The sequence below is a fragment of the Stylophora pistillata genome, chromosome 2 (assembly GCF_964205215.1).
Source record: "Stylophora pistillata chromosome 2, jaStyPist1.2, whole genome shotgun sequence".
NCBI classification, from domain to species: domain Eukaryota; kingdom Metazoa; phylum Cnidaria; class Anthozoa; order Scleractinia; family Pocilloporidae; genus Stylophora; species Stylophora pistillata.
In genome coordinates, this window is record NC_142520.1 from 11,694,694 (window position 1) to 11,720,887 (window position 26,194).

At 40.2% G+C, this 26,194-nt stretch overlaps 2 protein-coding genes across 3 annotated transcripts; one reads left to right on the forward strand and one right to left on the reverse strand.

The window, feature by feature from the left end:
- The first annotated feature begins 30 nt into the window (after positions 1-30).
- Positions 31-16,396, forward strand: LOC148737135 (replication factor C subunit 1-like). Of its 2 annotated transcripts, none has more exons than XM_088747274.1 (15): positions 31-2,658; positions 3,837-4,016; positions 4,472-4,721; positions 5,623-5,769; positions 7,165-7,383; positions 8,450-8,535; positions 9,013-9,150; positions 9,723-9,818; positions 10,474-10,572; positions 11,158-11,309; positions 12,100-12,217; positions 12,765-12,910; positions 13,385-13,466; positions 14,106-14,249; positions 14,503-16,396. In XM_088747274.1, exons 1-15 carry the CDS (start codon positions 2,611-2,613, stop codon positions 14,812-14,814), a joined length of 2,217 nt encoding a protein of 738 aa, XP_088603400.1. In that variant the 5' UTR covers positions 31-2,610; the 3' UTR covers positions 14,815-16,396. The 2 variants fall into 2 exon arrangements, with proteins under 2 accessions (XP_088603400.1, XP_088603401.1); XM_088747275.1 differs by having other exon boundaries at positions 5,626-5,769.
- A 337-nt stretch (positions 16,397-16,733) lies between these two features.
- LOC148737136 (uncharacterized) lies at positions 16,734-24,612 on the reverse strand. The gene is made up of 11 exons (XM_088747280.1): positions 24,552-24,612; positions 23,409-23,567; positions 22,780-22,916; positions 21,994-22,486; positions 21,834-21,881; positions 21,231-21,410; positions 20,300-20,564; positions 18,967-19,142; positions 18,420-18,549; positions 17,589-17,760; positions 16,734-17,068 (listed from the first exon to the last, which is right to left on the reverse strand). The coding sequence occupies exons 1-11, from the start codon at positions 24,610-24,612 to the stop codon at positions 16,865-16,867; spliced, it is 2,025 nt and encodes a 674-aa protein (XP_088603406.1). The 3' UTR covers positions 16,734-16,864.
- Positions 24,613-26,194: the final 1,582 nt, after the last annotated feature.

The following is a 26,194-nucleotide window of genomic DNA, read 5'->3' on the forward strand; positions in this document are numbered from 1 at the left end:
CCCCCCCCCCACCCCTCCCCCCTCAAAAAACAAAAACTCAAAATAACACTCCATGTCAGTAAGTACAGAGCTGTGGTCTACCAGCACCCAGTGGCCCCTGGTGCCTTGCTTTTGCTCTTGGGCCACTCGGGAGTCTTAGACTTCACAGTTTCAGAGCAAGTAATAGTTTCAAGTAGTTTTAGTTTGTCATATCCTATTGTATCCTGGTAGTGCACATCGCGGTAAATGAATAAGCTCTCCCCCTCTAATAAGCCACCCCCCAAAGTACCTGAAATAAATAACCCTACCCTCTCAGGGGGGCTTAATTATTAGAGGATTTACAGTACATGACGTGACCTCTCACGCGAAAACGTACACTAACGGCTATCCGTTCGAACGGCAAAACGCACGGCTAGTGAACGGATGACAAACGGATGGCCAAGGTGATTGAAACGGCTAACATGAACGGCTGAACGGCCGAAGAAAAATTTTGAACGGCTCAAAGTGAACGGCTGAACGGCTGAAAAAATTTTTTGAACGGTCCAAAGTGAACGGCTGAACGGCCGTGGAAAATTTTTGAACGGTTCAAAGTGAACGGCTGAACGGCTGTGGAAAATTTTTGAACGGCTCACGGCTCACGGTAAACGGCTGAGGAAAAGTTTTGAACGGCTGACAGTGAACGACTGAACGGTTGTAGAAAAATTTTGAACGGCTGACGGTGAACGGCCGAACGGCTGTGGCAAATTTTTGAACGGTTGAACGAGTAAAGATGATAACCATTTTAAATCAACGACCAGATTACTTTGACACAGAGCAAAGAAAACAAACATCATTCAATTTTCAGCTGAATATCGACTTTGTGGTTGCGTCTCCGACATTAACTCAGAACCTGTTTTTTAAAGTTCAAAATCAAACATTCCTGTGCACATTTCTCGTTAAATATCTACCAGTAACAAAGATACAGAGAACTAAGGTTATTTTAGGTGGACGAAACCATCTCTTTGCGTAAGAACGAGCGGTGTCTACACTTGTCAAAGCATAACATTCGCCATAAGCGAAATTTGCATAACGCACTGTGGTGTTTGATATTTTGCCAAAGGTAACGCAACGTTCAGTTCAGCCAATCAACTTCCACCCTAAAGCGCGTTGTCTTGACAACTACATGGAATAAAACTTGCTACAACTCCTCAAAGAGTTAGAGGAATAGGGGAAGGAAAGTATTCATTCCTTTCCCAAAACCTTTGCGAGACTTGGCAAAGTGTAAGCGTTGGCTAGTGGCTTGCTCACGTTCATCGGTAAAAGGCCGAAATGCCCAGAAACCCTACAATATAGGGCGAGGGCCAAAATAACACCGGACAATGATTTTATTCAAGGCTTTACAAAGGCACGCAGAAGTAAATCAAATCCGTTAGAACACGGAGCAAGAAAAAGTAAATGCGATTATGCGCTTCCATTAACGTGAAATCGGTCGTTTTAAGACTGAAATAAAGAGAAGAAAGCGACCCGCAACAGCTACAACACTGAACCTGAAGAACTGATGTACGATCGAATCAACGCGCGCGGCACAAGCTAAAACACTCAAGATGATGTAACGATCGATACAGTTAAAAAAAAATTGCTATAAACTTCCAGGAACAGATTGCTCATTTCAGTTGACGGCTGAAATTTCCGATAAGGAAACAACATTCCAGGACACCCACATCTACAAAGTCGAACGATTCGAAAAAGACACAGTCCTTGATGTGTTTACTCATTTTAAACAGCATTTCGGAATACGCACTTTAGTTCCTGTCATCCGCAAGGTGTTAAAAAAAAAATCTTATTTAAGGGGAGGCCCTCAGACCTCTCAGAACGAACTCTTCTCAAAAAATATTATAAGAGAAAATTGCAAACTTCAAAGCACGTCTGCTATAGAACTTGTTTATGCGGCTAAGCATTTTTTTGAACTGATGAACAACAGTTGAGGATTTTTCTCAACGGACGACCGAAACCCCAGCCGTGCGAACTGTTGAATTTTAATTACTTTTCCCAAGGGGTAACCGGCTGAACCAACAATTATTAGTTTTTTGGAACGGATAACACCAGCAGTACGAAGGGATGCAAATTTTTTTGAACGGATAACACAAGCCGTGCGAACGGATGCAAGTTTTTTGTGAACGGATAACCCAAGCCGTGCGAACGGATACTATATTTTTTTGAACGGATGACCCAAGCCGTGCGAACGGATGCTAATTTTTTTGAACGGATAACACAAGCCGTGCGAACGGATGCAAGTTTTTTTTGAACGGATAACCCAAGCCGCGGGAACGGATGCAAATTTTTTTTGAACGGATAACACAAGCCGTGCGAACGGATGCAAGTTTTTTTTGAACGGATAACCCTGGCCGTGCGAACGGATGCAAATTTTTTTGAACGGCTGGTGAACGGCAAGTGAACGGCAAAACGCCTTCGAACGGATAGCCGTTAGTGTACGTTTTCGCGTGAGAAAAAAAAACTGTTACTCCCACAAACAATAAAAAAGATGACAGTAAGAAAACTCCAACCAAAGGAACGCTAAAGGTGTCAAAAGTAGAGGAGGTGGATGAAGTTCCTCCTTCTTTGGAAAAGAAAAAGTCGGGCTACCGTAGTTTTATGGCAAGAGATGGTCCAAGGGCCCTTGGATCAAAGGAAATTCCTCAGGTTGGTTAGAAAGTCCATGATCTGATTGTCAATTCTCCTTTCTAGCTGTCACTCGTTTTCCTGTAACTTAGTGATAAGAATTTTGGTGTTACACAAGTATGTAGATCAAAATGACAACTTCTACTTGATTATTGAGTATTCTTATTACCAGTTTGCTGGATAATGTATGGATATTCAAGGGAGAGGTTATCTGTTAATCACATCTGGTAGTTGAACAACCATTTCTCAAAGCTCCTAATGCAGGGCTCGACACTAACTTTTCAACTTACTAGCCAAGTGGCTAGTGATATCTTAGATGTTTTTAGATATTACGACAATTTCAGTCTGTTGACTAGCCAAACTGGCTAGTGGAAATTGAAAACCACTGGCTAAAACTGAATTTCTACTAGTCTGTGGCTAGTGGGCTACCTTTAGTGTCGAGCCCTGCTAATGGTTTGTTTTCCATCCTTTCGTATTCTAGTAAGAGATGTACAACAAAGGAAAAAGAAGATTATTATAGTTAAAGCTGGTTTAGAAAATCTGCCAATAAATGTCACAGAAAAATGTTTTAAACTCGTAGTTTTATTTAGAAAAAAAAAATGTATTTTATTCTTTTACTCTCAGTTTTTCTTTTCAAATGTTGGATCAATGTTAGTGTCTGAGAAATCATGCACCCGTTAGGGGTGGGGTACATGTAGGTGTGCCGTTACTCAGATACCAAATGTTTATGGTGCTTCCAAACAGATAAAAAACCAGGAAAGATTTATTACTCGACGTTTCGGGGTCATCGTGACTCCGAAACGTCGAGTAATAAATCTTTCCTGGTTTTTTCTATGCCTTTGCTTTAGCAAATCCCTGCTGATCAAGTGTTCCAAACAGATGTTACTATTTTTTTTGTCCCTTCTAACTTTTCAATTTGAAAGGTATTAAGAGGCCTTCAAGGAAAGAATTATTCATTTTGCTTTGTACATCTCCTTGAGTCATGCATACTCTTGTTGATTTACGAATCAACTTAATGGCCTGCTCCCAGTTGGCTTGTTAGCTCAATTGGTAGAGCGCTGCACTAGTATCGCAGAGGTCAGTGGTTCAAGTCCCGTACAGGCCTGATTTTTTTCAGGTCTGATTTTCGCTATTGCTTAAATAGCGCTATCTACTGCGAGGATCGTGCATCATACGTATCTTGTTGATTTAATGTTTAGGGAGAAGAAAACTGTTTGGAAGGACTGATGTTTGTTATTACTGGAGTCTTAGAAAGTATCGAGAGAGATGAAGCAATTGATCTGATTCAGAGATATGGTGGGAAAGTTACCCAATCAGTGAGCAAGAAAACAAGCTATGTCGTTGTGGGACGGGATCCAGGAGAAAGTAAACTTTCTAAGGTAATGGACAGTTCAAAACAAAGACACAAATAGAGCTTTAGAAACAAAATTTAAATGTAAAGGAGGTCATTTGTTATGGCAGTGGACATCCAAAGGTTGTGTGTTGAAGTTGAGTGCTACATGCAGAAAGAATTGATCAGTAGTTTGAAAAGCGTTGGTTTTACAGAAACTTATGTAGGAATTCACCATTGGGTAGCTTGTAAAATCCTCTTTTTTATCCCAACACTTTTACTTTCAATAATTTTTTTCCTTAAGTTATTGGCCTTCAATTGAACATTATATTTTGAGTTTATGTAAAATTCTGGGCCACCACCACATGAAAATTGGTGATTATAGTTTACAAGCAGATATTCAGGAATATTAAAACAGTCTATAAGTGAAGTAGCTTGAGGAATTACTGGTAGCTTGTGACTTTGGTATCACTTTTTTTTTTGTCTCTGGTACTTCACTCCTAGGCTAAGCAATGTGGAACATCACAAATAGATGAAGATGGTCTGTTTGAGCTTGTCAGAACAAAACCAAGCAATGCGACCAGCCATGAACCACCTCGTGTGGAGAAGAAGTCTAAGAAGGAGGAGAAAGCTGAACCAATGGAGGCACTCAGCCAAGGAAAAGATCACTCTGAAGGTGATTTGTCACAACTGAGTGAAAGATCTGTGTCTTCTCCAGCGACACAAACACCATCATCATCACCTGCGCTGAAAGGTGGGTGCTGCAAATTCTTTCAACAATTAGAACAGGAGCATAATTTGAATGGAAATTTCCTCACCAGTAAAAATTAATATCCTATTGTATGGTAGTTACATTTAGCAAATGCTTTCTAGGCTCTTTCTTGTGTGTGTTTAGGTGTAAGTTGCTAATGACTTTTAAGTATGTGCTGTACCAACACAGTGGCACATAAGCCATAGGCTAGTCTATGATGACTGATTACATATGCTAATCATTCATTTATTCATCCTCTTGTTTTTCTTTTCATTTATGTATCAGTTTGCTCATTTTTCCATCCTACCATCTATGGGTCTGTGTTTGTCTGTCTGTCTGTCTGTCTGTCTTTCTATCTGTCTGTCTGTTTGTCTATCTGTCTATCTGTATGTCTGTCTATCCATCTGTTTGTTTGTCTATCTGTCTGTCTGTTTGTTTGTCTATCAGTATGTCTGTCTATCTGTCTGTCTTTCTATCTGTCTGTCTATCTGTCTGTCTGTCTATAAGTTTGTCTGTCTATCTGTCTGTCTGTCTCTGTCTGTGTCTGTCTGTCTGTTCTTGTGTGTGCTTGTTCATCCTTCCAATCAATGTTTATCAGTCTGTCCACTTGCCAGCATCCCCATTCGTTCCCCTACAGCAGCGCTAACCAATCAGTTTAATCAACTATTTGTCAGGTCACTCACCCACTTTCTTATTAGCTCACCCACCCACCCACTTTACCTATCAGTTCACTTCTTAGTCCAGCTGTCTGTCCATATAATTATCTGTCCTTCCATCTTTGCACACTTTTTTAAACAAAGTTTAGTTTGTTTTCCTGTTTGTTTGTTTGTTTTGAAATTTTTGATAGTAAAGGTCATTTGTTTCCTTTTATTGTTTGTTTACTTGTCTGTTTGCTTTTATCAAGGAGAACCAAGTTTGCTGTGGGTGGACAAGTATCGGCCTCGTGCTGTAAAGCAGATTATAGGTCAGCAGGGTGATAAGAGCAACATGAGAAAGCTGATGAACTGGCTGAGAGACTGGGAAAAGAACAGAAAGAAACCAGCCTCTAAATGTGAGTCTGCATCTAATTCTAGGCGTTCTTTGTACAACATCCTGTGTCATGTAACTTGTTCGACGAAGGATCAAAAGCTTGTACTCCAAGCCCAACCCATATGATTGTGTTGTATTCTTGGGTAAGGTGCTTCACTCTCAAAATGCCTCTCTTTCGCAAAGAATGGAAGTGGTTCAGGCAAACTCTCAGAGGAAGCAGATGGAAATGTGAGGCGTGAGTAGTCCAGTGGTCAGTGCGCTGGACTCTAGGTCAGATGGCCCGGGTTCAAGTCCTGGCTGGGGCTTGACGTTGTGTCCTTAAGCAAGACGCTTCACTCACGTTGCTTCGTCTTCTCGGATAGGACGTAAAGCCGGAGGTCCCGTCTCCTGCACCTATCAATTAGTTAATTTCGGCAAGGGACGTTAAAGAACCCACATCACGAGATTACTGTGATGTGGTCTGGCCTGTTTACTGGGAAGGGGGGGAGGGGGCATCTGTAAAAATTTCTCCTTTATTAATTGTAAACTGCCGCCGGCAGTCTGGAAAAGTCCCCCGCACATTGTTGTAAAGCGCATTAGAGCATTTACATGGAAATGCGCTATAGAAATTGATCTATATTATTATTATTATTATTATTATTATTATTATTATTAAATGAATGCTAGGGATGGCAGGGCTTGACACTAACTTCTTTTCAACTTACTAGCCCAGTGGCCATTGACATCTTAGATGTTTTTAGATGTTACGACAATTTCAGTTTGTTTACTTGCCAAACTGGCTGATGGAAATTGAAAACTACTAGCCAAACTGAATTTCTACTACTCTGTGGCTAGTGGTCTACCTTTGGTGTTGAGCCCTGGAAGGTAACTTGATGCGGAAAGAGCAACCTAGTCTAGAGGGAAGTATAGATATACTGTAACATACCTGATGCTACTGGAACTTGGATAAGCTTCAAACAGATTGGCTTTCTGTCTCTTTACCCTTCAACTCGCATCAGTGATCAAGACTGAATTTCTCCTCACAATTTTTTTTTTTTTTGGCTTAACCCTTCAAGGAATAAACTTTTTAAGAGTATCAAGATTTTCCCTTGCTCACAAAGAACACACTATTGCTTTTTGTTTTTTTGTTTGTTTTTTTCTAAGTTTCGTCTTTCCGCTCAGCTTATGCGATCGATAAGATGCTGAGATCAGGCCTTAGAACTAAGAAGTGTTTCATAAACTAGAAGTTATGATATTAGAAACAGAAGCAATAGTGGAATAATAAATCCCTTGTTCAATGATGTTGCTTATCACTCGCAAAATAGGCCCGCATAATTTATGTTAAACATTCTAATAAGGGGCATTTGCTCAAATTACAAGCACAAATAATAGTAAATTGATAACAGTTTTAATTCAGTTCCTTTTTTTTCTTCTACAGCTTCGTTTTTCAAGAAAGATCAAGATGGATCGTCCTTTAAGGCAGCTCTTCTGTCTGGTTCTCCAGGAGTTGGTAAAACAACAACAGCAACACTGGTCTGTGAGGAGCTTGGTTTTACTTACATTGAAATGAATGCCAGTGACACACGGAACAAAAAGACTTTGGAGGAACATATATCTCAGTCATTAAGCAATAAAACCATGGATGGTTTCCTAACAGGTAGCAAAATTTCTGTAAGATTTGGAATGACGAAGGGCGAACGCTCGAAACGTCAGCTTTTAAACTCTCTACGGTGGCCAATTTACATTATTAACTAAGTTGATAAAACCAAATTACCTTTTCTTACTGAATTGACTTCACTGCATCATTTTCTTAATTTCACCTTTTTGCTGCACTGTACATGAATGAGTTATTACGGTAACCTAAAATGTATCATTCTAATAAACATGCAAACTATCTTTATTTTAGCATGCTTTGTATATGCGGGTCAATTGTTTTGTTCTCAACTGTACACTGCACTATTGTACAGTTCCTCTCAAAAGTAAGTTGACAGTCTCGACTAGAAACTCGATCTTCGATACTCGAAACTATCGAGAGTCCAGGTTCGAGAGATCGAGTGTCGAGTATCGGGTATCGAGTATCGGGTATGGAGAGTCCAGGTTCGAGATATCGAGTGTCGAGTATCGGGTATGGAGAGTCCAGGTTCGAGATATCGAGTGTCGAGTATCGGGTATGGAGAGTCCAGGTTCGAGATATCGAGTGTCGAGTATCGGGTATGGAGAGTCCAGGTTCGAGATATCGAGTGTCGAGTATCGGGTATGGAGAGTCCTGGTTCGAGATATCGAGTGTCGAGTATCGGGTATGGAGAGTCCAGGTTCGAGATATCGAGTGTCGAGTATCGGGTATGGAGAGTCCAGGTTCGAGATATCGAGTGTCGAGTATCGGGTATGGAGAGTCCAGGCTCGAGATATCGAGTGTCGAGTATCGGGTATGGAGAGTCCTGGTTCGAGATATCGAGTGTCGAGTATCGGGTATGGAGAGTCCAGGTTCGAGATATCGAGTGTCAAGTATCGGGTATAGAGAGTCCTGGTTCGAGATATCGAGTGTCGAGTATCGGGTATGGAGAGTCCAGGCTCGAGATATCGAGTGTCGAGAGTCGAAGGTCACGAATCGAGGGTCGATCCGCAGTGTCAATAAAGCTATTTTATTATTGCACGCAGAGCAATAGTGAAGGACGAAGTGCTTAACATGCGGCTTCTTTTTTTTTTTTTTTTTGTTGCGTCAGGTCACAAAGCAGACCCCAGTAAACATGTTCTCCTTATGGATGAAGTTGATGGAATGGCTGGCAACGAGGATAGGGGAGGCATGCAGGTATGGGGGGAAAATATCATGATTTTTACCTGTTTTGTTTGTTTCTGTGTTTGTGCTTTTTCCTTGTTTTTGGTTTTTGTTTGTGTGTTTGTGCTTTTTCCTTGTATTTGGTTTTTGTTTGTGTGTTTGTTTTCAGATTTGTTGTTATTTGATTTTTTTTTGTATGTTTCTCTTTGCTTTTTGTTGTTGCTATTTTGCTGTTGCTGTATTATTTTTGTCCGAATTACCTTTGGCCTCATTTTCAAAACGAGGCCTGGTACTCAACTATTCATGCGGAAGTGAGTTTAATATTCATGCAAATGAAAACTTACAGGGAAAGGATGAGTACCAGGACCGCTTTGAAAAAGAGGCTAAGGGTATTTCGGAAATGGGCTATTGAAGTCATTGTTTCAAACTTTGATTTGTCTTCTTGTTCTTCACTTTGGAAAAAAGCAACCTTTGACAAAAAAATTACTGTTAATTCCATTTATTGAACAGGAACTCATATCGCTGATAAAGAACTCAAAGATACCCGTCATCTGCATGTGTAATGAAAGGAACAGTTCAAAAATACGCAGCTTGGCAAATTACTGTTTTGATTTGAGATTTCAGAGACCTCGGGTTGAACAGATCAAGGTAATACCAAGCGTGCCGTTTTTTTTTGTCTGTTTGGTTGGTTGTTTGGTGTACGCCTGCATGCAGAATACATATTATTATATCTTCTTTCCCAGTAAAGAGTTTGAAGTTAGGAATAAACAGTACTGCTCTCGTGTATTACAACACCCCCACGCGCGTGTGTAATTCGTGGGAATTACACGTGCTTCCAGTGCGTGTAGTTACGTGCGTGTAGTGGTTTACACGCCTGTGTTTTGATTCGTCTTTTGTAGTTGACTGCGCGGAAATGCGTGTACTCTCACACGAATGCGATCGCTGTGGGAGTTTGTATTTAGACTTAACGATTTCAAATACATGTCTCAAACCCTTCGTCAAAGCGAAATATGAAGCTATAATGAAACTCTGACGAAAGGCTAACGCTCTAAACGTGAGCACCAGAAGGTCTCTTCGGTGGGCAATTTGCAATGTCAACTCTGTTGATAAACTAAACTACAAAGTCTCCTACTGCGGGATACATGTTCGTTTTGAAAGTGTCGGCCTTCAAGTCTGATCTTACATATAAATGGAGAATCAAAGATGTGTTTGTTTTTCAGGGAGCCATGATGAGCATAGCATTTAAGGAAGGACTCAAGATACCACCCCAGGCCATGGAGCAAATTATCGTGGGCGCAAACCAGGATGTTCGACAGGTAAATTGACAAAATTAACTCCACTGACATATGGATAGAGCTGGTTTTTTGCATTCAACTACCAAGCACAATTTAGCGAGACTCTCTCCCACCCGAGTACCGATCAAAAGTAAGTTGATACTGTGTTTCAAAGTAGTATATTTTTATGCTACATAGCGACATAGCCTAAACAAAGAACAATGGAACTTCCATTGTAGAGCTTTTGATATGGAAGCGGGTGAGAAAATAGCGTATTGACGAAGAAAGGTGTGTGTTGAAAACCTGAAGTTCTAGGCAAACAAGAGGGGTGAGGGATTGTTTAAAAGAGGGAGATTTCTATAATGGTTAGTATGGGGGTTCCAAAGTGTTCACCGTTGCTCAAGACTTAAAATAGTGATCTCGTGATTGTTTGCTCGCGTTTTTTGTTTTTTGTTTTTTGTTGTTGTTTTTGTTGTTGCTGTGGATGTTTTGGTGTTGTTTTGTTTTGGTTTTGTTTTTTCCTTCTGGTTTGTTTGTATGTTTGTATGTTTGCCTTTGTGCTGAGCTAAACTTTCTTCAAATGCGAGAAAATGAAAAAAAATACTAAAGAAGTAATAACAGGGAGGGAAAAGTTAACGAATTAGGGGAGTTCAGGATATACAGGATTCAATTAGATTGAAAATGGTTTTTGCCGCAGGTTCTTCATAACTTATCGATGTGGACAGCTAAAGAAAAGTCGCTTAACTATGACCAGGCAAAGGAAGAGGCTGCTAAAGCGCAAAAAGACATCAAAATGGTAAGAAGTTTATCATCGAATGGTGATAAATTATTTATTGTATTTGGTTAAGATAACATTCTGTCCATGTCTAAACCGTTGCGATTCGTCTACGGTCGTTGACGAATCGTCACACCGGAAGTCGAGAGGCATAAGTAATATGTGAAAATGAGTACCATGGTTCGACGGAAGTTGAACCGTGTGTTAACGGAAGTCGAGGGGCGTGAGCAATGAGTGAAAATGAGTGGCAGGTATGAGAAAATGATAACATTAACCTTTCACGTTCTTGAGGCGTGAAACGACTGAAAGTCCATCGTCAGAAAATTATAAAAAATGCAGGGGTAGAAAATGTTGACGAATCGACACGAATCGCACGGGTCTACTCGATAAGTTGAGTCGATTCGTCTCACCGGAAGTCGATTCGCAGAAGACAATTCACGACTCAAGCCTCACGACTTACCCTGCAGATTTAATCGCCGTTACTTTTTACCGGTGACCATTGCGGCCCAAACGGTAGCAGCTTGTTGGATTACAGGTTGGTTTAAAGTCATATATAACAGTTGCATGGTTTAGAAAAAAAGTGACAGGAGGCCTTTTGATCGTCAGGGTGCATTTGATGCCGTGAGGAGACTTCTCTCTGGAGCTGAAAGTTCAAAGATGAACTTGATTGAAAAATCGGACATGTTCTTTTGTGATTACTCCATGATGCCTCTCTTTATGCAAGAAAATTACCTCATGGTTGAACCAGGCCAGGGCCGGTGAGTTGAGATCTCAGTACTTTTGTTATTCGCTTCAAGTTATTAGAGCAATTTTCAATTCACTTCCGAAAGTAATTCGGGATTTTTATGGTATTGCTCCACTCCGCTTTGTGATTGAATTAAGGAGGCGGCGTGGCCGAGTGGTTAGGGTATTTTGGACTTGTAATCCGGCGGCCCGGGTTCGAGTCCTCCACCCTCTACCCGCTGGATTTGTTCCCGGTTGCCCCGAGTTTAACTCCTCGGCTGCGTAAATAGCCTACTGGTCTGCCTCCTTCCAGTGGGGATTTTTCATGCACTTCATGTTTATTTAAAATCTTTGTTTGATTTATTTGAGGGCTACAAGTTCATCAGTCGAATTACTGTTATGTGTTACCCTCCTTAAATAAAGTTGTTATTGTTATTATTATAATTATTGGTCCAGAAAACTCACGTTATCCTCTCAACCAGTCCGATTCAAAACTTTGAGCTTTGAAGAGTAAAGAGAGCAGGAGGGATTGGATTAGGTCTGGTCGAGAACGACCCAAACCTCCCTCGTTTTCGCTCGGCCACTTCTATGGCGCCTTTACTACTTCGTTCTGTTTTACGAACTGAATGTTTGAAGCAAGTCAGTCATTTACCAACCATTCATTGAAACTTTTTAGGTTAACTAATAAGTTCATTTAGGGAAAAGACACATCCTCGTTAAAGAGTACTTACGAAAGTGGATTGATTCGTAATTTCGATGTTATTCTTATGTTTTTTTTTTTTTTTTTTTTTTTTTTTTTTTTCCATGCGTGATTGCCTTATCTAGTGGTGATATAAAGAAAACGCTGTCACTCGTTAGTCAGACAGCCGACTCCATTTGTGATGGAGATTTGGTCGAAAAACTCATCAGGCAAGGAGGCAACTGGTCCATGTTACCCATGCAGGTACGAGATGGCGCTTGACAAAATTTTGCCTTCGTGATTTGGGTTTTTATTACAATCCCTGTCGCTCTTGTCGTTCATCCACAGGGAACTAACCCGCGTAGCTGGCGTAGGAGAAATGCCACCCCCCCCCCCCCCCACACACACACACACACACACACACACTAGGCATAAATTCGCAACATACCGAGAAGTATAAATTCCTTGGTTCGTGTTGCCCGCTTAACCCTTTTTTCCCCTAACATTAGTAGGATATGTTCCCATACAAGGTGCTAAGGAGAATTGGTCCAGCAATCTAGAACGTTTTTAATTGGTGATCATTTCCTTTATTCTCCTGACCTTAATGTGTGATTCAGGGGCGATATTGTAATGAGAAATTAGATGTAAGTCGCTCTTAAGAGGTTAAATGGTTAAGGCAGAGAGGAATAGCGCGAACCTCTCTGTCATGCTTATACTCGCTCAATAAATGCCCATAAGAATTAAAAGTAGCAGCCAAGTAACATTCCAGTTTGACCTTAGTGTTGATTTAGCGCTGCTGGATTTTTTTCAGGCCATGTTTTCGTGTGTGATCCCGTCAACCTTTATAAGCGGGGGAATGGGTCAGAGGATCGAGTTTCCTCAGTGGCTGGGAAAAAATTCCAAATATGGCAGGCTAGACCGCATGCTTCAAGAATTGAAGGGTCACATGCGATTGAGGTAAGGGTATTTGTGGAATGTGACCAGTGTAATAAAGAGCATTTCCATCGGGGTTATCGTAGTAAACTCTCAGAATCAAAGAGAGTAATCAAAGGTAGCCAATTAGACGCGGAAGTAGAAACTGGAAAATTTCCTGAAGTGCGAGAAAACGCAAATAATTAAGACGCGTTTTACGTGTATTCGGTACAAAAGGTTTTGGCTGTTATTGTTGTGGTCGTTGTTTTTTGTTTGTGTTGTGTGTTTGCTTTTTTAGCAGTCTGCATTAAGCATCAAAGCAAAACGAAAGCCTTTCTCACTCCTAAATTCGTATTATCATTGTTATCGTTATCAGTATCATTATTCGTTGTCATTATTATTACTAGTAGTAGTAATACGTATTGTTATTGTTATCATTGCATTTGATTTTATTTATTTATTCATTTTTTTTTCTTTTTTGTATTTTTTCGTATTTTAATGTTTATTGATATTTTTTAGCACATCCGGAAGCAAGTTGTCAATGAACATGGACTACATTCCTTATCTCAGAAAAGTCCTCACCAGCCCGCTTATGACTCAGGTATGTTTGACGGAAACTCGTTTCTGGTGTGAACTTGCTCACTTGAAAATCAATCAATCAATCAATTTATCAACCAATCAACTAATAGGCCAATTGACAGTTGTGTAGTTAGTTGCCAAGCCTTTGATTTGGAGTGAGGCCGGAGATGACCTTGTTTTGATAGAGATCAGTATCTGGCTAGCAGGATAACAAAGTAATTTACATTAGAAAATCACCAACGTTTTTATTATAACCAGGTCACCCTTGGCCTCAATTCTTTTCAAAGGCTTGGCAGCCAAGCATTTAACTGTAAAATGGACTATTCATTGATGGATTGACCAAGCAATTAGTCTGATTTATTTTAACACGTTCTTGGAACTGTCATCTCATTACTGTTTACTAACCATTTACATCCTAATCTATATATATAAATATATATATAAAGTGTGACTTGATTTTCGTAGAACAGTGCTCAATACATAGAAGTAGAGCGAAGTATATATTGTGGGAGGAAAATATATATATAATATATAATTTTTTTTCCATACTCTCCGCATTTTCTTTGGCACTAAGAAGGAGAATTCGTTTGACAATCGTGGATTCTTAGTTTGGTGATCATTTCTTTCATTCTCATTGTCTTGATCCCGTTTCTACACTTAGGAATCAGACCAGATTAATTCTGGTGTGTCCAGTGTCATTCAAGTCATGGCGAACTATGATTTAACCAAAGAAGACTGGGATTCTATCATTGAGGTTGGTCAATTTGAAGGACAGAGAGATCCAGTCGCGTCGATTCCTTCAAAGGTTTGTGCATTCCTGTTGGCCGCTAAGACATGAAAATGCGTGGTGTTTAGATTTCAGTGGTGGAGTCATCCGTGGTGTATTTGGGGCAGTGACGACTGATTGCCTTTTTTTTTCTGAGCTTCCCGTGATAAATCCCAAGTTTAAAATTACCCTGCAGCTTGCTCGCCAGCTACATTACTTTATGTTCTTTATGAGTAACTTGGGAAAATGTCATTTATAATCGCTTTGAAATTTTTATGACATTTCTCTTTAGGTGAAAGCAGCGTTCACACGAACCTACAACAAAGAAAGTTTTAAGACTCCTTACGCCATTCGCGCGGCGCCAAAGAAGGGACGGAAAGGCGGAGCAGAGGACGGACAAATGATGGAGGAAGAAGGAGAAGGAGATGTGGTTGAACAACAGGACGACGACGATGATCTGGAGAATAACCCCATGATCAAGGCGTCAAAGAAACCAGCCAAAGCAGCAGCAAGGGGTGGGGCAAAAGGCGGAAAATCAAAGGAGGGTGCTAAGAAACAAGCGCCTACATCAAAGGGAAAAGGACGAGGAAAAAATAGAAAATGACAGGTTTGTGCGGGGAGGAGCACCTTCACTGGGAAAATAATCGACTGGGAGGACAAGGATCGATTTTAAAATGTATAGCAATGGAATAATAGCTTTAGAGCGGATGACAAAAGTGAAAAATTTCAAGGAAGCCGAGGCGTGTCTTTCATTATTTTCTGCGATTTGACTGCTTGGAAAGATGTGTACATCCAGCCATCCGCGAAATTCTAATCAAGAAGTATGATTCTTTAATCCAGGTCTTCCTTAGCGTTGCCTTCCTGACTGCTTGAGGTCTCTGTCATCCGAAACATACAACGCACACTATAAAAGACGAGCAATGAAAAAGTAGACCCGATGCTAAAATTACAGCGACGCATCATGCCGAGAGGGAATTCCTATTCAAAACTATTCCACTTAGAAACGTACGTTTCTGTGATTTCAGATTTGAGCTGCAAGACGTTTGTGAAACGATTTCATTATCCATGGTCTAAATCTACCATCGCTTTTAACTCAAATACCTGAATTACACGTGTGATGGGGATCAAGGAGGCATACTTGTGTCGCCCAGGACTTACATAGGTGGCTGTATAATTGTTCACTAACTTTACCCTCTTTTGACTCTGTTTGCGTAGCAAAAATTTTTTTAATTTTCGTTTTCTTTTTTTTGCCGTCTCACGCGTCCGGTTCCCTTTTTTTGTCAGCTGAATAGTTCTGAATGGATGAAATAGATGAGAGCAAAGCTGCTCGAAATGTCAAAATAAAATTAAAAAAATAACGACAACAACAAATATAAAAAAACAAGACGAAGCGATGAGGCATCAAATACTTTGTAGCACTCACGCGAAAATAACATGGCTGAATTTTATAACCGTATAACTATTGTCTTGACACCAACTTTCACCTTTGATGGTGTTATGAATTTTACATGCACCACTACCATACATTTCTTTTTTCTTTTATAAAACTTTGACTCGTAAACAACGTTGTTCTGTTGGTGTAACATTTTATTTCTTAAAAAAAAAAAAAAAATTGTTTAGCCACTTTATGTACTTTACAGTCCTCCGTCGTGTCCTGTTTCAGCTTTGTGCGAACTCTAAGAGTGACTAACATCTACTTTCTCCTTACAATTTCCCCTCTGAATCACACATTAAGGTCAGGAGAATGGAGGAAATGATCACACGAACTAAAGAAGCTCTTGATTGTTAAACAAATTCTCCTTGTCAGCACCTTAGGAAATGTATAGAGAACAGTATGGAGAATATGCATGCCGATATTAGGTTGTGAAGGGTTAACTCTGTCCAAGAGATTATAAAACTCGAGCGCAGACAAGCCTGAGGGGGTGTAAGCGCACAGTATCGAAAATTCCATTTTTATGCTTGTGACAGCCTATATTGTATTTTTTGAATTCGTAACGTTTAAGCACGTGAGAGAACTCGTAGAACGTGATATTATCCATGTTTTGTGTCGAGAATCATGATGGATAACCAGGAACAAAAATTCATACACCGTAGTTTCTCTGATTTAGTCCAACCCCTCGGTCTTTATAATTCGTAAGGATCAGCTGAAATTTAACGGACAAAATTAAAGTAAACAAGAGCGTTAACCTGTAGTTTGTTTTGTTTTTGTTTGTTTCTGCGTTTTTCCGTTTTTTTTTTTTCTTTTTTTTGTTTTTGTTTTAGCTCTGTTGATTGTTGGTTTGTTCGCTTCTCCATTTGTTTGTTTATCTTTTTTTTTTTTTTTTTTTTCATTTTCTCCAGTTCTTTGTGTTTATTTGTTTGTTTGTTAGGTTAGAATGGAGTGAGGAGTTCATGCCACTGCCTTTTTGCTGTCATTTGCTGTCCAATTTGCTGATCACCAAATAATGTCGTGATATGAGCGTTGTGGGGTTTGTAGGATATCGCTGAATCTATCTTACTCATCAAAGTGAAGTTAAGCGTCCCCTGCTTTTTAACGACTTTGAGGTGAATAATTATTTTAGCCTAATGCACAGTCACTGTAGGCGTTTATTCTTTCCCCTCCTAAACTGAGTTTACTCTCGCCTAAGCTATTCTATCAGCGAAAAGAACGACTACTAATCAGCAAGTCGTTTCGCGGAACAGAAATTGTCTTCAGGATAAGCGTTCTTACCATTTCGAAGTGAACATCTGTACAGCTCCACTCTAAGACAGGGCTTACCGTACCACTGAACTGGGTTGATTCGTACAAATCGAGCTGTCACAGACGGTTCTATTGTATTGGGCTTTACAAGCAATGGGTGAGAGGACCCACTGAACACCTGAAATGTGATCAAATGAAAGAATAGAACAGAGCGTACGATTCTGTTATTTTTCATTTCTATGATGGGGAAGCCTTTCCAGTTACCTTTTTTATCTATAAAAAAAAAAAAAAAGTTTGCAAAGAAACATTTCGACATAATTCATTTCATTTCAGCTGCAAAAGATCGTGTTACAATTTGAACAGCATCTCGCCTAAAGAAGGGTATTTCTCTCGGCGGACATTAAAGTAGTAGCGTGGCACAGTTCTGATATATAGCAAACAAGACCAATCATGGTTTCGTCATGGCTAGCGTTCTCTTGCATTTCGTGAAGTCTTCTTGTTTCTACTTGGAGCTTTCACTGCCAAATGATGACATCGAGGTTCCCTCTGATTGCCTGTTTTGGTTTTGGGTTCTCGAAACGCGACTGAAAACTGCTCCATTTGAACAGAAACAAAAAACGGTAAAGGTTTGAAGCGAGGCTTTAATTTAAATACAGACACTGATCACAGAATAGTTAAGATCACATCATTCCTTCTACCTTAGTTCCAAATCCGTTTTCGGTGTAGTTAAACCACGTGCTACCATCCATGCTGAAACTCAGAGTAAATTTGCGCACGAGCCAATATTTAGTCTCCTGACCTTGAATGGCCACGCTTTTTATTTCATCAGCGTAACCCAAGTCTACTTGAAAATATGGTTCGGCATTATCGCTGAAAGATAAGGGAGTTTGCATGTTGTTGATCACACGCATTTTTTTTCCATAAGGAAAGCAGTCAGGGCATAGAGGAATTTGAACGATCTTTTAGAATATTTTTGTGTGTTATGGGCATGGATTGACAGACGAAATGAAAGTCTGCATTGGCTTAGTGGAGATGGTTGCAAGATCGACATAAGTTAACAAAAAAGTAGTACCTGAGTACAAGGTAGTAGGGAATTTTTCGTCGAGCGTTCAACTCGGTATATACAAAGTATCTCATGAAATAGCATAGCGAATGACTCAGATATCGAGTTGAACACATGAAGAGAAATCCTATATCTACGAGTAACCATGTATGATTTTTTTTTTTTTTTTTTTTTTTTATCGTATTAAAACCATAGGCCACAATCCGAGAAATTTTCGATAATCGACCTTGGATTGAAAATTGTAAACGGTGTGCCATTCATTCGTCAACCTAACAAAGTGGCGCGAAGGGTGAGTGACGTGTTAGCGGTTGACTGGCGATATGAAACACACGTGAAAAATGCCGTCATTTTACCCTTGGGTTGTGTCGGCTTTCTCAGGGCTGGAAATTCTTTTATAATACCGAAGTTTTTCAGTATACAGTATTTGCATTTCTATGCCTTTCGGAAGAGAGAGCTTTAATCATACCCATTTGGACACCAGGCACTTGTTCTGTTTCGAAGCCTTCCGTAGGATGCCGTATAACTCTCGCCTAATGCAGAGCTGCTGTAAAGTTGAGAGTCACTAAGTAAACCGGTCTGTAAACCATAACTGCAGTCTGAAGGTTCAAGACAAAACTAAGACATGAATGATAAAGTGAATTCTTATTAACCATGAATAGCGCCGAGCTTTTCCCATCTCTCGCAGCGTTGAAGAGAAAAAATAGTCAATAAAGAGAAAAAGTCGGCAACTTGAACAATCAGTCGCTGTAACGAAGGGCTAGAGCTCGACTGCAAGCATTAGAGACTCTTTACCGCTGCCAATTTAGATTACTGTCTTAACTCTGTTGAAAACCAAATTATCTTGCAATCAGAGTGAAAACCGACAAGTAATATTTTTTGATAGCGCTAATTCGCCCACTGCAAAAAAAAAACCTTTCAATATTGGTGTATAAAAATTTCATAGAGGAAAGATCCGAAACCTTCTATAACAAGACATTAAAAGATGATGCAAGAAAAAATAAACACATTTTTACCTGGATTTGGAAATGTGTAAACTCGTTTAAAAGCGTCAGATCCCTCGACACATTTCCTGCCTAATGCTACCACGTCTCCTTTCACTGGAATATTACCACTGACAGACTGCAGGCACAATCCACCAGGGCTGTACTTGATTGCCTTCCCATAAGCCATTCCACTGGTCTTTTGAAATCTAATTCAAAATTAAAACTTAAATGATACTATTTTCTCTCGGCTCTGCGAAAACTGTTGTTAAAGCTTGCCAGTAGTTTTAGGGAAATGGAATTAGTGTTACATTTTACTAAGAGCGACTTCCAGAGGGTGACACGGCGATAACAAAAAGGAAATTTTCCACCCTTTCTGTTCGGTTGGGTGTATTTTCTTATAAGCTGTTTGCTGGATAATGCATTGCAATTTTGAGAAGAAACACACAAGCCTCTCCCTGGGGAGCAGTGTCAAGAAATTCTTGACCATTAAGGAGAAAAAATCGGGTCATCCTCGGTGTAAAAACCTGACGAGGTTTTCTTTGTTTCATGAGGTATTGTTTGGCTGTACGCTATTGTTTATGATGATTTGTTGTCTTTGTTTTACGTCACTCGTGAACTTCACAGGTTTTTACACCGAGGATGAGCCAAAAAATCTCAATAAAATACGCGGGCAGCACCACAGTTTTTAATCAGAAACTTGCCAACTTTATCGATATCTGATGAGGTTTTTGTTTTCCTGCTCTTTAGTTAAATATAATGATGCATCAGTTTTTCAAACTTTAATTAAACCCTTGGATCCCTAAGAGTCAAAATCTTATTTTTCTTTACAATATCACCCCTGAATCACTCAGTAAGTTCACGAAAATAAAGGAAATGATCACCAACCAGAGGCTCGGATTGCTAAACTAACTCTCCTTGCCAGCACCTTTGAAAATGTATAGACAACAGTATGGAGACTACGTATGATGCACGATCCTCGCAGTAGAGAGCGCTATTTATGCAATAGCGAAAATCAGACCTGAAAAAAATCAGGCCTGCACGGGATTCGAACCACTGACCTCTGCGATACTAATGTAGCGCTCTACCAATTGAGCTAACAAGCCAACTGGGAGCGGGCCGTTCGGTTGATTCGTAATAAACCCGTGATGATAAATCAGATACAATGAATATATGAAATTCAGGTCTTATTTTCGCTATTGCATAAATAGCGCTCTCTTCTGCGAGGATCGTGCATCATACGTATCTATAACCGCAGTTCAAAATATATGAACTTTCATATATTCATTGTACCAGTATGGAGAATATGCATACTGATGTTAGGTTGTAGAAGTTGAAGAGAAATTATGTGAGCGTCAATCTTCACCTGTGTGTTTCATCATCGCAAGCACTAAACGACAACCCGACAGGGGTCCCTTCAGTTGGTAGGCTGTCATTAATCATTGGCTTGACGCACATTTCAGAGCATGCGTGCTGAAGGGAGCCATCCTTGAGTAGAAGAAACCATGACGAGTCACTTATACAGTCTGTGTCAAATACTAGAATTTCTGATTCATTGACTACACAAGAGTGGGATTTGGGGCTGATACATAGTCCATTCGGGCTTCTTAGTGGACTGTGCTTTGGAAAACCTAAACAAAAGGAAAAAAAATATTTTCATCCATCTATTCGTCTATCCGACTAGCCTACCGCACATCGATTCCAGCCCTCCACCCCTCCACCCCTCCTCCAACCTCCCATTATCCGGTCTGTGTATCGTCTGTCTGTCTTTGAGTCTATCTAAATCTATATGCCTTTTGTCACAGTTGCTGGGATCTGATTGGCTTAGCTATTGGATATCTACTCCTTCAGTAGATGGGATTCAAATAAACAGCCCGATTAATGTGCTGTTACAAAACGAAAAAAAGAGAAAAAAAAAAAAAAAAAACAAGACTAATGCTGTTCAGTTTTGCTCGATTACGATTGATCATTCGTTCTCGATTTATATGCTCAAAATTTTAATTCGGGTGTCTTCCTCGTCAACTATCACATTAAATGCAAATTTCGAGCTCTTGGTATAATTTACCGAAAACCGTCACTCAGTTACGAAGCTGAACAAAATTAACTGCTTCAAGTTGCCTTTAAGTGATAACCAGGTAACGTGAGTTGTCGATGCCAGTTCAGAAGAGTCATGGGCTCTTTCATCTGCGTCACACAGAACTAGTGACAGACTGCATGCAAAGGATATGTAACCAGCGAGGGTAATTTTGATTCACGCAGAGAAAACTCGCTACTAAGACAGCGAATAATAAGCCTACCACCGCAAGGGGGCCATGGCTTGCACAAGAGAGTTTCACGCGAGGTTCCCAGCTCTGAGCAGTCTTTTCCACCGTTCGCAGGTCTTGGATTGTTGCAGTACCTCGCTCTGACTTTGTAACCGGTTGAACAGGTCTTGCTACAAACGCTCCACGCTGACCAAGAGCTGTAACCACCGTTGACTCAAGTAGTCATATGATATAAATCATAAGTATTGGGTCAGAAAATAGAGAACTTTTAATAACTTACATCTGAAATAGACCGGTCAGTATCTATCACTCGAGGGTGGGGAGACAGATCTTTTCTGGTTGTGTTATAATTACCCCCCTCCTCTCTCCTCCCTGTATTATTCTAATGATCTTCCATCGGTAGTCAATTTTCTCTAGTCCCCCCCCTCCTTTATACTCTGTTGACGACTGACCCCCCTGAGTTTCTCTGAGAATCATGTGATCCTCCAAGTCCTCCCACCCCCTCCCCCCCCCCCCCCTTCTCCGGGCGCTAACACTTATACATGTGTGCAGTTTGAAAAAGTTTACCTCTACAGTGAATCTTCCGAAGAGAGCAAGACACTTAAACTGATACACAAGTTCTTACCTTATCTTTACCTGGCAGTGGTGTCTCTATTGGGCAAATGAGGTCTGGTTCCTTGTAATCTGAGAGATATAAAATCAAAGCTTAGTTCGGCATAGAAGTAAGATGTAAACTGCGTCTCTACTTGGTATACCACATCCCTAGTGCACTAAAAAACTCAAACAATAAACCTGCCTTGTCTTAGCTCCTTCAGCCAATACCATTTTCTCCTGGGAAAGGCCATTTTGCCAGAAATCCACGGAGAAGGAAGAAAGGGCCATTTTTGTTGCGCCACAAAGGTCCCCCAGGGTATATGTCCCACATACGAATCACTCGTTGTAAGCAATGCCAATCGATTTCGCCTTGGGAACCAAGGCATTCGATTGCTTATGGCAAACTCTCCACTCGACCAGTCGTTAAATCGTTTGACCATCATAACGTCTGTTTGATTAGGAAAGTTTCCAGTGAAGGTGTAGTGATTCGGAGCTTGCCAAACTCCACCCCAGCATCCTGGCTGATTTGCATCGAGTCGATACAGAAACGGGCTGTTATTGGTCGAATCATGCTTGATGATGTCAGCTTTTCCTAAAATAGAAAAGTCTGCCCATCTGAGCTTACCGGCCAGTGCGTACGCATTTCGCTGGAGGACTGTTCTTTCATTCCAACCCTTGTTGGTGAGTGCTTGTATCTGTGTATCGTACGGTTTTAGATTAAAAAATCGTTTTGCTTATTATCTTTCAAATTCATTCAAATAGATTGTATTAGAGCAGTTGAAAACGTGGAGAAATGAAAGGTAATTTCTCGTCCAACTCATCTACAATTGCAATTAACTTTGTGTCGTGTTCCCCTTAGTAAAACATTAAGTGATCAATTTGTGAGATCTGGTAAACCAGATCAACAAAAAAGTGACCCGTAACGGTGTAAGAATCAGAGCAGCCTTTCTGTTCAATCAAATGATACGGACTGGAATGGTAGATTTACCAATAAAGTCCATCCCCCGCCAAACCTTCTGGATTGATCACAAATTGTTTTGACTGGCTTTGTGCAGGGTCCATCCAAATGCAGCCGGTAAACTCCATCACGCTCAAAGCCATCCTCAAAATACTGCTTGCAGCTAACTGTAAAACAAAATCACAATTTTGAAATCTGATTTAAGATATCAAAGCTTTACATGAAAATTCAGTACAGTTACTTTTGTCGGAAATTTGATGATTGGATGCTTTTGAAAGAAAAAAAAAAATAACAAGGGGATAAAGAAACCGGATTAAAATTTAATCCTGGCTGAGTGCTAATGAGCCCTCAAACAACTGGGCCCAGGGTGAAGAGAGAAACCGTAAAAGTAGAGAGTCTAGCCCCAACAGCACGCCACAGAGTTCCAAACAGAGCCATTCTTTACGGATTCCAACCCACTCCCGTTGAAGCTACTTTGTCGTTTAATGTTGGCCTCCTATGACTCAAGCATTCCAATAAGAAGTTACGGGAAGCGCAAAAGAAACGAAAACGAAACGAAGAAGTAAGTCAAGAGAGGGATTCGCTACTTCCCTGAGAGTAACTCGCAGAATCAGTTTAGTTCGGTAATTCTTGCCACCGTTTTCTTTGAGAATACTTACCATAGCACTTGGTTTTATAACAAGTTGACATTTCAAGCGTCTGTCCTCGGCAGTCGCCATCACGAACACACGAACGAATACGATACCGCATTCCTCCTCGTCCGCAATACTGACTGCACGCTGACCAACGAGACCACGGGCCAAAATCCTGTTCATCACCTGCAGTATAGAGAAAAAACTGGTCGGCTTCTGAGCTCTCATGAGCCTCTTTATGAAAACGAGTCCTTTTTCTGCAGTGACTCATACGTGTGCTGACATATATGTATATATATTCTTAAACAAGGTTTTTTTTCCTATTGTTTTCAAAATGATCACCGCATAGTAATGTTCACACTAACGAAGAACGAGTTCATTCTTGTAAAGAGGAAAGGGGAAATGAAATATACTTCGGGCTCGTTTCTTGATTTACCAGCCTTTCGTATTTCTGCAACACCTCTTTGACTTATTCTCCTTTTCTTCGGCTGGCCCAATCATAATGTGAGTAGCATGTCAGTCATGAGAGATGCCCGAAACTAAGCTACCACAATTTGGTGGCTATAACACAGTGGTTGGATGTCATGGGGCAAGGTATACGCGAGGGGATCAATTCTGGCCGGCTGAGCGCCAATTTCCCTACCCGCTGTGTCGCAAAGTAAGCGAAAGAAATTGAAACGTCTGCAGAGATCTTTATTAAGATAAAACGTAGGGAGAGGGAGATATCGACTTTTGTGGCTGTTTGTAACTCTTGTGAGACAACCTAGTTCTACATACATGTTATCACTGAAAACCTTAGCACATGCGCAGACGTCTGACGGCTTTGTTGGTAGCTATAGCTTGTCTAGTTTTTTTCTTCTTTACGAATGGGCGAAGACGAAAACCCTCCAGATGACATATTGAATTCAAGCAATTGAATTGATGAACATGTCGTCTGTCACTATGAAAAACCATAATTCTGAACAAATTTGCCGCCTGTTTACTAATTTCGTAAACGTTTACTATTGACATCTAAAGCAGGTTTTGCAATTGATAATTTACGGTTCACAGCCTCCTTTGTGTACCTGACCTGAAATATCATCACAATTAACCCACGATATTTTTTAAAAGACGAAATTATTTCCTGATTAAGGGAAAAAAACAAACAAACAAACAAGCATTTTGACTTACCTGTTGTCGCCAAAATTGCGAGGATCCCAAACAATAAAACAGGTAACAAAACTCGTGACATACCGTACGCCTTACGACAAGTTGTTTCCAGTGTTTCGATGTAACGACGTGTTATCATAAAAAGAAAGGTAATGGAGAGTAAAGTAAGAAATGCTGAGGCAGTTTCGGCCAAAATTTGTGAGTAAGAAGAGATTGACTAAAAAATAGTAGAATTCAATTCACCCCTTTATGACATCATTGCAAGAAATGACTTTTTTGCGATTCACTACCCAAGTCCATGACATTGACGTGAAAATGACATAAACTTGACATTTCTTATATCGTGTCACTGGCTACCATAGAAGAGAAATCTTCAAAGAAATTTGAAAATTGTTTCTTAATTGCTTAACTTCCGAAGACTAGCAGAGGGTCTGGATGGGGTTAACTGACCACTGACAAATGGCAAAATTTTAACTGACAACTGAGAAATCGCTGAAAAACTAACTGACAACTGACATTTGTGGTGGGCTTTTACTGACAACTGACAAAAGCCCGGATCGCCCTTGGTATCCTAAAAACTGGATGTAAAATAAGGACAGTTGATCTATTGTGTTCAAAGAAAGTACATTTTCCATTACATATCAGTAGGAGTACGCCAGAGTGTCCTATTTCGTTAATAATTACCGCATGTGCCATCCACATGAAGGTCATGTGTCACATATCAGTTATATGGTCTTTGATACCCAACTCGATCGTCAACTTACGCGATGGCCGTGAATACTGGAATTTTAAGAGCTGTTGTAAGCTTTTACTGAATTGAGTCGGAAACGACATTGGAGCGTCACAGAAGCCGCATTCCTATCAAAGATGTTAAAACCGCACTGGCGCTGATAAAGCACCCTACTTTGTTTCTTGGTCTAAAGGACTTGTCTAGTAAATATGGCCTCGGAGATTTTGATGTGAATCTTTATCACATGGCTCCGAACTCAGGCGGCAAAAGCGATATAATTTTGCGCTAACTACGGACGAGCAATGGAATTTGGAGCTTCCTACCATGCTGGCTGGAACAGGAAGCGAATTAAACAGTATGTATTGGAGTGGTTTGGTATTGGTAGATTTCTGTCAGTTAATAGCCTACTCTTTATCATAAAACGCCCATTAGATGTCGACTTATAAGCGCCGTCAGAATTTTTTCATTCTTGAATTCATGTAAATTATGCTTTATGTAGATTATAATGACATAGCTAAAGTGACTGTGAAAAATTCAATAATAATAATAATAATAATGATATTTATATAGCGCCTATCCAATGATAGATCTAGGCGCTTAACAAAGGGAGAGGAAATTCAGAATTAAAGTTAATTAAAGTAAATAAACTTGAAATTGAAGTAAAAGCATACAAAGTCTATTCAGTCCTAATGGCTAAAGTAAAATCTTATGTGTCTCATAAAACTCAAGTCTCACTTAAACTTCTCGAAGAAGGAATGCGCCGCCTGCACAACAGCATAGCTTCAATTAACAACGATTATCTCCAAGATATTGAATTGACCACATTACTCACAACAGTTGTGGAGAATCTACATGCAGTTTCACATTTTAAGCATGAGACCTTCACCTCATTACAGTATTCCCAAGACTTTGGATTAATTACCAAGGAGTCGTT

Coding starts and splice junctions, on each gene's coding strand:
- LOC148737136 (XM_088747280.1), bottom strand. CDS start 24,612: ATGTCACGAGTTTTGTTACCTGTTTTATTGTTTGGGATCCTCGCAATT. Junction 22,487..22,779: donor GCGGGGGATGGACTTTATTG/GTAAATCTACCA, acceptor TACGATACACAG/ATACAAGCACTCACCAACAA. Junction 17,069..17,588: donor AAAACGGATTTGGAACTAAG/GTAGAAGGAATG, acceptor ATCACATTTCAG/GTGTTCAGTGGGTCCTCTCA.
- LOC148737135 (XM_088747274.1), top strand. CDS start 2,611: ATGGCAAGAGATGGTCCAAGGGCCCTTGGATCAAAGGAAATTCCTCAG. Junction 2,659..3,836: donor GATCAAAGGAAATTCCTCAG/GTTGGTTAGAAA, acceptor TTTAATGTTTAG/GGAGAAGAAAACTGTTTGGA. Junction 4,722..5,622: donor ATCATCACCTGCGCTGAAAG/GTGGGTGCTGCA, acceptor GCTTTTATCAAG/GAGAACCAAGTTTGCTGTGG.